This window comes from Nelumbo lutea, chromosome 3 (assembly GCF_056320005.1).
Source record: "Nelumbo lutea isolate HS-2025 chromosome 3, American lotus-T2T, whole genome shotgun sequence".
In the NCBI taxonomy this organism is placed as follows: domain Eukaryota; kingdom Viridiplantae; phylum Streptophyta; class Magnoliopsida; order Proteales; family Nelumbonaceae; genus Nelumbo; species Nelumbo lutea.
In genome coordinates this window covers 102577806-102592584 of record NC_142686.1, presented here as the reverse complement: position 1 = coordinate 102592584, position 14779 = coordinate 102577806, and the positions used below count along the sequence as shown (strand labels likewise).

At 39.3% G+C, this 14779-nt stretch overlaps 1 protein-coding gene across 4 annotated transcripts in view; it reads left to right on the top strand.

The window, feature by feature from the left end:
- The window catches only part of LOC148867253 (protein ENHANCED DISEASE RESISTANCE 2-like), a 70377-nt gene that overhangs the window by 31558 nt on the left and 24040 nt on the right, over positions 1 to 14779 (top strand). For 2 of the 4 annotated variants that reach the window (XM_088978916.1, XM_088978915.1), the window contains exons 7-10: positions 11764 to 11831; positions 11925 to 12041; positions 12199 to 12239; positions 12343 to 12443. In XM_088978916.1, coding sequence (XP_088835042.1) covers positions 11764 to 11831; positions 11925 to 12041; positions 12199 to 12239; positions 12343 to 12443 — 327 coding nt within the window. Of the gene's footprint in view, positions 1 to 11763; positions 11832 to 11921; positions 12042 to 12198; positions 12240 to 12342; positions 12444 to 14779 lie in introns of all 4 variants that reach the window. The other 2 variants (XM_088978913.1, XM_088978912.1) reach the window with 1 other exon arrangement.

The window sequence follows — 14779 nt, the reverse complement described above, 5'->3', positions numbered from 1 at the left end:
TGGAAGGATTGATTTAGAAAGTTTTTCTTTCTATTTCTTTCTTTCTATTCTTGTACTTTCTATTTTCTTTTCTTTCTATTTTTCTACTTTCTATTTTCTTTTCTTTCTATTTTTTTCTTCTTTCTATTTATTGCAACAACTTACTATATAAATATGCCGATTGGAAATAGAATGAAATACATCAGTATTCTACCATTCCAAACATGGTATCAGATCTCTAGGTTTGTCAACCTTGAGATTTTTTTCGGTGTTCATTGCCAGTTTTTCGTGTCTTTCTCTTCTGGCCTTCAGTGTTGATCTGTAACTAGAAGTGTTCCTTTATTCTCCTTTATTCCGGCCAGTTCTTCCCTCCTTTATTCTCCTTTCCTGCTGGCCTTATTTTTCCTCCATTAACAATGTCCGACATGACTACAACAAGTGCTCCCGTCCAAACTGATGAAGGAGCAACAAATTCTCATCCTCACACTGGTGATTTGTAGAATATTCAGACAACATATAGACTGAATGGCTAGAACTACTTGAAGTGGTCACAACTAGTGCGTACCTATTTGAAGGGAAAAGGAAAAATTAGTCACCTTCTTGGAACAGGGCCAAAGTTGGGCGAGCCAAATTTTGATGCTTGGGACGAAGAGGACTCCATGATTATGTCATGGTTGTGGATTTCAATGACACCCGAGATCAGTGATACTTGTATGTTCTTCCCTCTGCAAAGGCTATTTGGGATGCTGTCTGACAAACCTATTCCAAAACCCATGACGCTGCTCGTGTCTATGAGGTCAAAGTGAAGACAATGGCGGCCAAACAAGGGAGCAGAAGTGTTACAGAGTATGCAAATCTGCTACAAAATTTATGGCATGAGCTTGATCATTATCGGGTTCTTGAGACAAAGTGCCTTGATGATGCTTGAAGAATTTTATTGAAAAAGATAGGGTGTATGATTTTTTGGTCGGACTAAATGCTGAATTTGATCAGGTTCGAATACGAATTCTTGGCAAAGAAGAAGTGCCTCCATTGAATGAAGTCATAGCCCTTGTCAGAGCTGAGGAAAGCCGCCGTGGAATCATGCTTGAACCTAAAGATCCCAAAGGCTCAGCCATGGTGGCAAGGGGAGGAAGTTACAATAGTTCAAAGGGTGAGAACAATCACAACTTGGCTCGTGACGCAACTACCTGTGACTTTAACGATAACCTCTGGTGCACCTATTGCAAGAAGCCCAGACACACAAAAGATCGGTGCTGGAAACTTTATGGGAAACCTCCCACATCCAACAAGGAATGGGGAAATCGAGGAGTTTCAAAAGGAGTTCAACAGGCCCATAATGTCTCCACAACCCCGCAGCAAGAACACTCAAGTCAGGGACCATTTAATGATGAAGAAATTGAAAGGCTAAGGAGCTTCCTGAAATCCTTGAAACAAAGAAGTTGTTCTACCTCTCTTGCTCTCTTAGGTGAGTCTTTATCTCTAGGATTACATGCCTCGGCTAGTGTTTTTCCATGGATTCTTGATTCTGGAGCTACTGACTACATGACACCCTCTTCACTACATTTTCTCACCTATACACCCTGTCCTAGTAATAGAAAAATTTCTGTTGCTGATGGTTCATTCACCATAGTGGCAGGGATTGGGAATATTCAAATTACTCCATCCCTATTGCTTAAAAATGTGCTTCATGTTCCTAAGTTATCCACTAGCCTTATCTTTATACATAAACTCACCCAGGATGTGAACTGCAATGTTGTGTTCTTTCCTTCTTACTGTGTATTTCAGGACCAGGTTTCGGGGAAGAAGATTGGACTTGCTAAGGAAAGGGATGGACTCTACTACCTTGAAGCAACCGGCAAACCATCTCACACTGTTATGCATGTCACACACGAGTCATTCTTATCTACCTCCAATAAAGATTTAATTTGGCGTCATCACTTCCGTTTCGGTCATCCTTCATTTCTTGTTTTAAAAACAATGCTTCCTTCCTTGTTTAAAGGAATTGATGTTGAAACCTTTCATTGTGATGTTTGTGAACTTGTTAAGCACAAAATGGTTTCTTTCCCAATCAGCAATAAAAGATCTTCAACTCCTTTTTATTTGATTCATTCGGATATATGGGGCCCTTCTCAAATTCTCAACATTACTGGTTCTAGATGGTTTGTTACCTTTATTGACGATTGCACTAGGGTCACATGGATCTTTCTTCTTAAGTCTAAATCTGATGTGGGTACCATTCTTCCCAACATTCATAACATGGTCCAAACTCAGTTTGGTGTGAGAATTAAAAGGTTTCGATTTGATAATGCTACAGAATATTTTAATCAGAATTTGTCCCCATTTTTTCAGAAAGAAGGCATTGTGCATGAATCCTCCTGTGTTAACACTCCTCAACAGAATGGGATAGCTGAGAGGAGAAATGGCCATCTTTTGCAAACCACCCGAGCCTTTCTCTTTCAAAACCGGGTGCCAAAACAATATTGGGGGGAAGCTGTCCTTACTGCTGCATACACCATAAATAGACTACCATCTAAAGTTCTTGACAACCGAAGCCCAATACAAGTCCTTTCTCAATTCTACCCTGATATTCAAACCTTAAATAATCTCACACCAAGAATTTTTGGCTGCACTGCCTTTGTTCATGTCCATAATAAGGGAAAATTGGATCCACGAGCAATCAGGTGTGTCTTCTTGGGATATTCCCCAACTCAGAAAGGTTATAAATGTTATCATCCAGCCACCAGAAAATTCTACACCTCCATCGATGTCACATTTGAGGAGGGACAATCCTTTTTCACTCAACCTTATCTTCAAGGGGAGCCCTCATTAATTGAAGATAAGGCTTCGAATCTACTCTCCTTAGATGTATTACCTTCCTCACAGTCATCCAACCGTCAAGAATCGCATCCCTCTGAGCCCCACATTCCTGAGTCTCAGCAAGAGTCCAACAACCCGACCATTGAACCAAATTCAGACACTGTTAACCCCACCAATGATGTGCATGATGATGTGAGATATATGCAGGTTTACTCTAGGAGAAGAAATCCAGATCCTCAACTTGTGCAAGTCCAAGATTCAACTTCTAATCCTGCAACTGAGGGATATGCAGAACCTGAACCTGCACCTTCACAGTCTGAGAATGACCTACCTATTGCACTGAGAAAAGGAACAAGAGAATGTACCAAATGCCCATTGTACCCTTTAGCCAAATCTGTGTCGTTCCAAAGATTCTCTAAATCCCATAAAAGTTTTCTAGCTACCTTTAACACCATTCCAATTCTTAATACTCTAGCCGAGGTACTTTCTAATAAGGAGTGGAAAAAAGCCATGAGAGTGGAAATGGAGGCACTAGAAAAGAATAACACATGGGAAGTTGTGGATCTACCAAGAAACAAGAAGACTGTAGGTTGTAAATGGGTGTTCACTATTAAGTACAAATCTGATGGATCGTTAGAAAGGTACAAAGCACGACTGGTAGCCAAGGGATATACACAGACTTATGGGGTAGATTATCAAGAAACTTTTGCCATAGTAGCTAAAATGAATACAGTAAGGGTGTTGCTGTCTTTGGCTGCTAACTATAATTGGGATTTGCAACAGTTTGATGTAAAGAATGCATTTCTCCATGGTGATCTATAAGAGGAGATATACATGGACATTCCACCGGGTTTTGGAGAAGGCATTAAGGGGAACAAAGTTTGTAGGTTGAAGAAAGCACTATACGGCCTCAAACAATCTCCAAGATCATGGTTTGGAAGGTTTACAAAGGTGATGCTTAGTACAGGTTACAAGCAAAGTCAAGGTGACCACACATTGTTTATCATACACAGCCTCAGGGGGAGTTACTGCACTATTAGTCTATGTGGACGATATAATCTTTATTGGGAATGATAAAAAGGAGAAGGAAGCATTGAAAAACTGCCTTTCCAGAGAATTTGAGATAAAAGACTTGGGGAGACTAAAGTATTTTCTTGGAATTGAAGTCGCACATTCTAAACAAGGCATCTTTATCTCTCAACAAAAGTATGTTGTTGATCTTTTGAGAGAAACAGAAAATATGGCATGTAAACCAACTTCCATGCCTATAGATCCCAATCATAAACTTGGAGAAGCCAGCGAGAATGCAAGTGTAGACAAGGAGATGTTCCAAAGACTGGTTGGAAAACTCATTTATCTTGCACATACACGGCTAGATATTGAATACACTGTAAGTGTAATAAGTCAGTTAATGCATAATCCTAAAGAAGTTCATTTGCAGGCTGCTCATCGAATTCTGCACTATTTGAAAGCCAATCCAGGAAAAGGAATTTTATTAAGAAGAAATGGGGGACTGGCTCTTGAAGCATATACAAATGCCGATTATGTAGGATCTCCAGTAGATAGACGGTCCACTTCCGGTTACTGTACCTTCTTGGGAGGAAACTTAGTCACTTGGAGGAGTAAGAAGCAAAATGTAGTGGCTCGGTCAAGTGCAGAGGTAGAATTCAGTGCTATGGCACAAGGAGTGTGTGAATTACTCTGGTTGAAAATAATTTTAGAAGACCTGAAGATTCCACGAGAAGAGCCTCTTGACAGTATGGCCTGCTAGAATTAAGAGGAAGAAAAGGGAAGAGAAGAGGAGAAGAAGAGAAGAGAGGAGGGAAGAAAGAAGGGTTTTGCAATGTAACAGTGCTGGCGGTGCCAGCCTTTATTTTAACATATATAGGGCGGCAAAAATAACAAGGGAAAAGACCCTTGTGCCCTTGAGTACAATAACAGAAAGAGAAAACGAAATAAAAAACACTTTAATTAGCCAAACAAGCCCTAACATCAGCAACTAAATTATTTTACCATTATTTTAACACTCCCCCTCAAGTTGGAGCATAGATGTCAATCATGCCCAACTTGTCACACAAATCTTTGTGTTGTACATGATGGAGACCTTTGGTGAAGATATCTGCAAGTTGTTCTTTTGAGCTGACATATGGTGTACACACTTATCCACTTTCAAGTTTCTCTCTAATAAAATGCTTGTCCACTTCAATGTGCTTTGTCCTATCATGCGGAACTAGATTAGCAGCAATATTGATGGCAGCTTTATTGTCACAGTAGAGTGACATAGGATTGCTTACTACGAAACCCAGTTCACCTAATAGATTTCTTATCCACATGATTTCTGCAACCCTATGAGTCATCGCTCTATACTCTGCTTCAGCCCTGGATCTAACCACCACACTTTGTTTTTTGCTTCTCCATGTGACAAGGTTTCCTCCTACAAAGACAATACCCACTGGTAGACTTTCGGTCATTGACTGCTCCTGCCCAATCTGCATCAGTATATACTTCCACTTTTAAGTGACTGTGTTTCTGGAACAACAAACCAGCTCCAGGAAACTTCTTGAGATATCTCAAGATCCTCTCTATAGCCTCAAAGTGAGTTGTCCTAGGGCTGTGCATGAATTGACTAAGGACACCCACTGCATAGGCAATATCAGGCCTAGTCATAGACAAATACAAAAGTCTCCCCACGAGTCTCTGGAACATCTTTACATCTTTCAAAAACTCTCCCTGACTGTCTCCTAGATGGTAATTAGGTTCAATTGGTGAATCAAATGGTTTTACCCCCAACTTGCCTGTATCTTCTAGTAGATCTAGTACATACTTCTGTTGGGAAATAAAGATGCCCTTGTGAGAGCGGGCAACTTCAATTCCAAGAAAGTATCGTAAGGGGCCTAGATCCTTCACCTCAAATTTAGTGGCTAAGAATTGTTTCAGTCTCCGGATTTCAGCTTCCCAATCTTCTGTGATCATTATGCCATCCACATACACAATAAGGGTTGCAATTTTACCTTCACCTCTTTTCACAAATAGAGTATGATCTGACTGGCATTGTTTGAACCCCATCTGTTGAACTGCTAAATGAAACTTACTGAACCAGCCCGAGGTGATTGTTTCAACCCATATAGAGATTTTTTTAACCTATACACCTTTTGTTCACTGCCTTTGGCATATAACCCTTGGGGTTGGGTCATGTACACTTCCTCTTCCAAGTCACCATTCAAGAAAGCATTTTTGATGTCCAATTGGTGAAGATCCCAGTCAAGATTTGCTGCCAAGGAAAGAAGAATCCGAATAGAGTTCATCTTGGCTACTGGAGCAAAAGTCTCTGCATAGTCCACTCCATATACCTGTGTGAAGCCTCTTGCTACCAGTCTAGCCTCGTACCTTTCAACAATTCCATTAGCCTTGTGTTTCAATGTGAACACCCACTTGCACCCCACTGGTTCCTTCCCTTCAGGAAGGTCTACCAACTCCCAAGTGCCATTTTTGTGTAAAGCATCAATTTCTTCCTACATTGCATCTGTCCATTCAGGTTTTGACAAAGCTTCTGCCACAGTCTTAGGAACGGGGACACTATCCACAGAAGAGAGAAAGGCATGGTACGACAGTGAAACATGCTCATAGGACACAAAATTTGAGATAGGATGATTAGTGGTACAAGACCTAGCACCCTTCCTCTTAGCAATAGGAATATTAAGATCATTGGTGACAGGTGAATCAACATTTAAAGGAGTAGATATATCAATGGGAGCAAGTGTACCTGGCTGATGAGACGAATTTGCCTCGGGTGAATCCGATGATAGTTGCATAGTGTCAGTCTCCACGGCTCTTGAACTCTGTTGGCTCTTATGGCGACGATGAAAAACTCGGAATGGAGGAGGATCGGGTAAAGGAGGTAGTTGAATTTGAGTCGTCGCCTGTTTCTCCTCAACCCTACTCTCCCCCTGAGGAGAAACCGAGAAAAAAGGTTGATTATCAAAGAATGAGACATCAGTAGAAACATAGTACTTGCAAGCAATGGGATCATAGCAACGATACCCCTTTTGATATAAAGGGTAACCAAGAAAAACACAAGGAATAGCTTGAGGATCAAGCTTACCACGAGTAGGGGACAGGTTGTGGACAAAACAACGACACCCAAAAACACGCATCGGAATGGTGGACAACGGGGCTGTAGGGAACAAGAGCTGATGTGGGGCCTTGTACTCTAGTAGTTGAGAGGGCATGCGATTGATGATATATGTCGCACACAAGATTGCATCCATCTAGAACTGTTTTGGCACATTCATATGAATCAACAAGCCACGAGCAGCTTCGAGAAGGTGACGATTCTTCCGTTCAGCCAAACCATTTTGTTGGGGTGTCCTGTCACAAGAGCTTCGCTGAAGTGATCCACTCGAAGCAAAAAACTTCATGAGATCACTATGGAAATATTCCTTCGCATTGTCCGAGTGGAAGATATTGATTTCCGTTTGGAACTGAGTGAACACCATGCGTTGAAAATCTTTGACAATTTGTGGCACTTCATCTCTAGATCGCATAGGGTAAACCCAAGTGTATCTAGAATAATCATCAATCAAGGTAACGGAGTATTTATAGCCAGCCGTAGTAGGTAGAGTAACAGGGCCCAAAAAATCAGAATAAACAATATGAAATGGAAATTCAGATCTTTTATTTCGTAAAGGTAAAGAACTTCTACAATGCTTACTCAACTGACAAGTTTGACACTGTAACCGACTCACTGACAAGGACTCAAACAACTTTGGAAACATAACTTTTAACGACTCAAAAGAAAGATGGCCTAAACGACTATGCCATAAATAGGCTTGACTCTCACTTGACGAACTTGTGGACTTTGTTGCCACTAGGCCAACATTATTCTTCAACACGTAGAGACCATCCACCATGCTTCCTCTACCAATCATCTTCCCCGAGGTCAAATCCTGAAACACACATGAAGACAGAAAAAAAGTGACTAAGCAGTTCAAGGAGTGAGTCAGACTACTAATAGACAACAAATTAATAGGTAACTTCGGAATGTGCAGTACATTAGGAAGAGTAAGGCCAAGTGGGAGAGGTATGGTGCCTCGGCCAGCTATGGTAGAAAAAGAACCATCAGCCAGTCTTACCTTATCTCTCCCAGATAGAAGGTTATAGGTCTGAAACAAATTAGACTTACCGGTCATGTGATTTGAGGCTTCGGAGTCAATAATCCAAGGAGAATCAGTAGTATGAGATGACACATGGAAGGCTCTGGCATTACCTGATGTAGACGCAAACGAGGTAGAAGGAGTAGGCCCAGAATCCATTTGGCGGAGAGTCCTACCATACAATTCCAAATGTTCATGGAAGGAGTTGATAATATCTTCCTTAGGGTCAGAACTGGGATGTCTCTCCTGAGTTATTGAAGGACTAGTCTTTGTCGATGCCATATTAGCTGAGTTATACCTTTTTTGATTCTACTGGCCTGGTTTCTTGTCCTGATCAGGTGCTGACTTCTTACCCAAATCTTGTGCCCATTTGGGTTTTCCATGGAGACCCCAACATGTATCTTTCGTGTGTCGCGTCTTATGGCAGTGAGTGCACCAAAGCTTGCTCTTATCATCTGATTTTTTTTGAGTGTCACCCTTTTTAAAACCACCTCCGACATTTGCATCTGAATTTCCCCGGACAGCTGGGGCAACTGACTCCCCTTCTACACCATTCATCACACTTTTTCTGCTTTCTTCTGACTGTACCGAGGCATACACCTCCTGAACTGATGGCAAGTCTTTACTACCCAAGATCTGCACCTTGATGGACTCATATGACGGATTCAGCCCTAGGAGGAAGGCAAACACTCGTTGCTGAGATTCAAGTGACTTATAGGCCTTTGCATCTTCATCACACTTCCAATTCACATTCTGATAGTGATCAAGTTCTTTCCATATTGATGTCAAATCAGAATAGTACATTGAGAGACTCCTTTTCCCTGCTTGCAAGTAGAGGATTCAGCTTGTAGTTGATATATCTTGGCATAGTGTCTCTGCTCTGAATAGGTGGACTTCACTTGTTCCCATATCTCACAAGCAGTTTCAGCCCACATAAAAGTCTTCCTTAGTTGTGGCAGCATTGAAACCAAGAGCCAAGACATCACCATACTGTTCTCTTGGTTCCACCTATCATGCTCAGCACTTCCATACTTCGGCTCCTTCACTCTCCCATTGATGTATCCTATTTTCCCCCTAGCAGTGATGTAGAGTTTTATGCCCCTAGACCACTCAAGGTAATTCAGACCATCAAAGGGAATAACAGCCATGGGAAAGCTCATATCCATTCCCCCACTCACTCCATTGTGGCTCCCTGTAATCTTTGAAGTAGCGGAATTCTCAGTCGACATGGTCAGACAGTAAATCAGTCCCAAACACCGGACTTAGGACCCCTCCTTACTTCACAAAATAATGCTCCACTCAGTTCACACCCACACACTTGGGTTTAACAAGCAGGTTGAGCACAAACAGTACCAAATTCCGGACAAAACAGAGGTAATATTCGGCAGATTTTAGACCTGCATAGTTTTAACAGTCCCAATCTACCAGAATTCCAGAATGTCTAACAGCCACTAATCAGCAGGAGAGATCCTTCTTACTCATAGTCAAATCAAACCATTGAGAAGACAGGTCATCTTCGACCTACAGTTGTCTTAACACATGAACAAGATCACACGATCCAAAAAAACAGGGGGTACACAGATTCAACAGCATTCAGCCGCCTAGACTCATAGGGTTTTCACTCGGCACATGACCAAGGAGGGTAAAGAAGAGAAAAACCGGGAGAACTGTACCAGTTGTAGCTGTTTTTTCAGTCCCGAATCAGATTTCTGTTCCGCCCAGGTTATGCTAGTCTGTTCGATCTGTTCTCTCAGTAAGGTTGTTTGATCTGCTCTCTTTTAATCAGTATTGTCGCTCTGATACCATCTTGACTGTATGGCCGGCCAGGATTAAGAGGAAGAAAAGGGAAGAGAAGAGGAGAAGAGAAGAGAAGAGAGGAGGGAAGAAAGAAGGGTTTTGCAATGTAATAGTGCTGGCGGTGCCAGCCTTTATTTTAATTTATATAGGGCGGCAGAAATAACAAGGAAAAAGACCCTTGTGCCCCTGAGTACAATAACAAACATAACAGAAAGAAAAAACGAAATAAAAAACACTTTAATTAGCCAAACAGGCCCTAACATCAGCAACTAAATTATTTTAACAGAGCCTATGAAACTATATTGTGATAACAAGTCAGCCATCAATATCGCTCACAATCCTATTCAACATGACAGGACGAAGCACATCAAAATTGACCGACACTATATAAAAGAGAAACTGGACAGCAAGTTGATTTGCACTCCTTGTGTCTACAAAAGGACAACTGGCCGACGTACTTACTAAAGGGCTCAATAGTACAGACTTTCGAAGAATTATAGCCAAGCTGGGAATGGAGGATCTCTATTCACCAGCTTGAGGGGGAGTGTTGGAAAACGTGGGGTTACTAGTGCAGATCTATATTTGGTAGTTGTGTAAAAATAGAATTGTATATATTCCTAGGATTGTGGAAGGATTGATTTAGAAAGTTTTTCTTTCTATTTCTTTCTTTCTATTCTTGTACTTTCTATTTTCTTTTCTTTCTATTTTTCTACTTTCTATTTTTTTTTTCTTTCTATTTATTGCAGCAGCTTACTGTATAAATATGCCGATTGGCAATAGAATGAAATACATCAGTATTCTACCATTCCAAAACACTAACCAAGTTGGGAATGATAAATATCTATTCCCAACTTGAGGGGGAGTGTAGAGAACACTGATGTGAGCCCCACAGCTATGGTCCCCACTGTGTTCGTAGGACAGTATGTGTAATTATTTGTTTCAGTCATGGTAGTGTCAGCTGGTGGTCAGTTTGTTATTTCAGTTATTTATTTCCTTTATTTGTCATGTAAGTACTAAGGGCAGATCTCTCCTTTTCCCTATGTACTGAACATAACCTATAAATACTAAGAGAGTGGCGGCGGCAGATCATTCTGAATCTGTCCCTTCTTTCAACCTTTGCTTCTCCAGTTCTTCTCCTCTCTTTTCTTCCTTTCTCTTCCTTTTCTTCTACTTTTCCTAATCTGAAATCTATTAGGGTTCAAGGCTGATTGTAATCTTGATCGTCTACTAATACCTTGAATGAATGATACATAGCTCTTGTTAACATCTTTCTAATTTTCTATACCGAGCAGCTTTATGATGCGGTTGGGATACCTGAATCCCAAATGAGATTCCTAGACCAAAATTTATCTTCAATTGTCTTCCCTCAGAGACTTTACTTGGAAACCTTCCAGAATTATTATCACCTTAATTTTCTTTTCCTTGTGGTTCTCGAGAGTTCGATGCTAAGCTAATCAATTTTGATTTTTGAGGGTAAAAATAGATCTCAGTAGTTTTCTCCATTCATATGAACAGAACAATGGAGTTGGCTTGACATATGGCTTTGTTATTTGGCATATGATATGGTATAACCCTGCATTTTGCTTTCCATCAATTCCACATTGTTTTTGGTTTATTTTACTTTATCCCTTCTTTGTTTGTCATCCTGTTGGTGGGTGCTCTAGCTATGCTATTGATAAGAAAGAGTATTCTGGCTCATTGAAATGTTAGTCATGAATGCTAATTATTGTCTTGTAGCTTTGTCCACATATGAATTCATGATATAATTGCAGTTTCATGCTTTTCTTTAATGACATGCATTCAATCATGACTCAAAATGTTATAAGTAGTGAATTAAAAGAAAAAAGAAAGAAACAAAATCCTTGTTAATTTTAACATCCTTCATGTTATCAAAAAAAAAAAAACTTTAACATCCTTTGGTATTTTCTTTTCTCGGGAACAACGATTTCTTTATGATCATTTTGTTTATGTTATGCTTAGATTTGAAATTTCAATTCTTTGAACATTTTCTTAGGGGTAGTGCTCAGGAGGATGAAGAGGAGAATAATCGTACTTTATTGCGGAGAACAACTATAGGGAATGGTAATTTAAGATTTATCTAAACGCACAAGGTTCCATAGAAATGAACTTTTTTTGGTGACATTTGAACCAGAACATTTTCTGTTCAACTAGCAGGTCCTCCTGATTCAGTGCTTGATTGGACTAGAGAGTTTGATTCAGAATTGTCAAATCAAAATGCCAGTAATCAGGTTTTCTCCACAAAGCATTGGCGTCTTGTTCAGTGTCAGAATGGTATGCTAATGTTCATTTCAGAGTTTTCTTTATTGCTAATCCTCCATGTTAAGTTATGATGATCTACTAGTAACTGTGGTGCAGGATATTTAAATCTTGTCTATGAAAATATTTTAGTTGTGAGTCATTAATGAATGTTTTTGGGGGAAATATGCAGGACTCCGCATTTTTGAGGAGTTGCTTGAAGTTGATTACCTTGTATGGTGCATATTTATTCTTATGTGTATATTGTGCTTTTGCTATATATTAATTTCTGTTGATTTTCAAGTCATGCTTGTCATGAATAGTGTGTCACATGCAGCCAAGGAGCTGCAGTAGAGCGATGAAGGCTGTAGGGGTGGTAGATGCTACATGTGAAGAAATATTTGAGCTTGTAATGAGCATGGACCTGACACGTTTTGAGTGAGTATTTTCTAAGCTTGAATATATTCATTCAGTTTTTTTGTGAAGCTCATTCTCGTGGTACACATTCATTACTGAATAGTCCTCCTTTCTAGTCATTGACTATTATCAATTTCTATTTTCTAGTTCTCTCTTGTGGTACACCAAACCTTCTCCTATAGCTTATGCAGCTTTCCTTTGTCAATGGTGTTTGTGTATGTAGAAATTTCTATGGTATATATAGTATATTTGAATGCTGCTTATGGTCTAAGATGATTTTAAAACTTAAAGTAGGTCCAAATGAATTTCCATTAAAAGGGAGTTCTTTCTTAGAAATTTGAAGCTCAGGAATGGTGGAGTAAAAGCTCTAGCTTGTAAATAATTACCATGCATCAACGGATACACAATAAGTGTCAAATAATGATTAGATAGTTGAAATTACCCTTTTTCCTTTATTTGATTGTATTTATTTATTTACTGGATCTTTATCAGTGAAATATATTGGTAAGGGTAAAAATAATTACAAAGGGGCTGCAAACAAAAATAGAAAAGCAAGCAGTTTAATTCTAATTGGTCTCTTCTTTCTAGGGGGCGATGTATTTATTGAAGATACTTTTAGGAGAGTGGAACAAGAGGATGCAGTTAGCAGCAGGTTGGCGGTTGTGCTCATGGTTTGGAGTATCAACTAAATTTTACAAAATCAATCTGAAATCTCCCTATTGATCCAGGGGTGATATGAGTGATATTTTGAATTTCGTTTATGAATTGAAAGTTTAAGATCCAAAATTTTAGAATATCACCAATTCTTATATTTGATTAAAATAGTAAAAAATTTTGGAGATCTTTTTTTTCCCCTAAAAGAAGAAGATTGACTTATTAGTTTAAATGTGATTTATTTACTAAGTCACTTTATTCAAATATTGATAAAAAAAGTCACTTTAATTCAAAAAGAAAACAAAAAAGACAAGAAACTAGAAAAGATGATTGTAATCTAATACAAACATAGTAATGAAAAAGATGAACCAAAATAGAAAGTGAATACCATATTTTAAAAAGAGAAGATGGCCAGACTAGATGGGAGACTGGAAGAGATACCTATTTGAGTCTCTTGATATTCTCTTGTTTGACATGTATAGTTGTTTACTATGGTTTTCTGAGTCTTAAGTTTGTAATTGTACTTCTGACAATCCATGAAGCTTCAATAGCAAATTCCATGTTTTTAGTAATTTCCCCTAATTTCTTTATATTTTTGGAATACCCCAACAAAATTGGCAAAATATTCTTCAAAATCTCCCATTTTTGCACAATGAGACATCCATAGATATTGAAATTTCAAGCCGTGGTTTTCTTGAATAATGATGTTTATTGGGAGGTCCATAATGTTCTCAAATGGGATCCTCTAAGAAGGAAAAATTGCAAATGGTTTGGCAACCTCCTCTGGAAGGATTTGTAAAGCTACACTTTGATGGAAGCAGTCAAGGTAACTTGGGCCCCTTTGGAATTGGAGGAGTTTGAGTAACATAGAAGGACATGCCGTTGCTTTGTTCTCAGGCCCAGTTGGAATGGTTGACTCGACTAGAGCTAAATTACTTGCTTTACTACAAGGAGTTAAAATTGCAATTGAGTTGAACATGCTAAATGTGGTGATTGAAGGGGATTCAAAACTGGTGGTGGGGTAGTTGAAGGAACTAGAATTCATAATTTGGTGCTTTAGAGATGGGATAAAAAAAGTATAAATGGCTCACGAGAAGTATGAACTTGAGGGTTGAATGGGGGAGGATCAGCTAATGGGATGGTAGATGTTAGATAGTGTATGCCTTTAGCTCCAATCAGATTGATGTACAGATACATTTATTGTAAATGAATAAGAGTACATTATTGTTTCATGTTGATATTGGTATATTGGAGGGTGTGTGATCCTATCAGCGTTCATCATCATCCAAGCCTTATCCCAACTGTGGTGTGAGATCCTACTAGGGTTACTAACTCTTTTCATTGAGGTTTAGCAAAGAGGTATTTTATCTATTGGCCTTCAAATATCAAATTGGAATCTTCAACCATTCATTATTATCATCAGTCAGGATTAGTAAGACTTACTAGAATTACAAACAAGCCCAATGGCATGGTGTGTATGCTGTACACACCCACATACAGGTCTAGAGTTTCGTTCAAGTTGCTAAGATATCAGCACCCCATTCAATGGAAGCTATGCATGTATTGACTATGTGAGTCACTTAGACTTATATTCAGTTGGGATGTTTCAACTCTATAAGGAACTGGGTCGTTGAATCTCTTGTGATGAGTTACACTGAACACTTAATTATCTATTGTCATATAGTGTTGCCTGAGGACCTTCA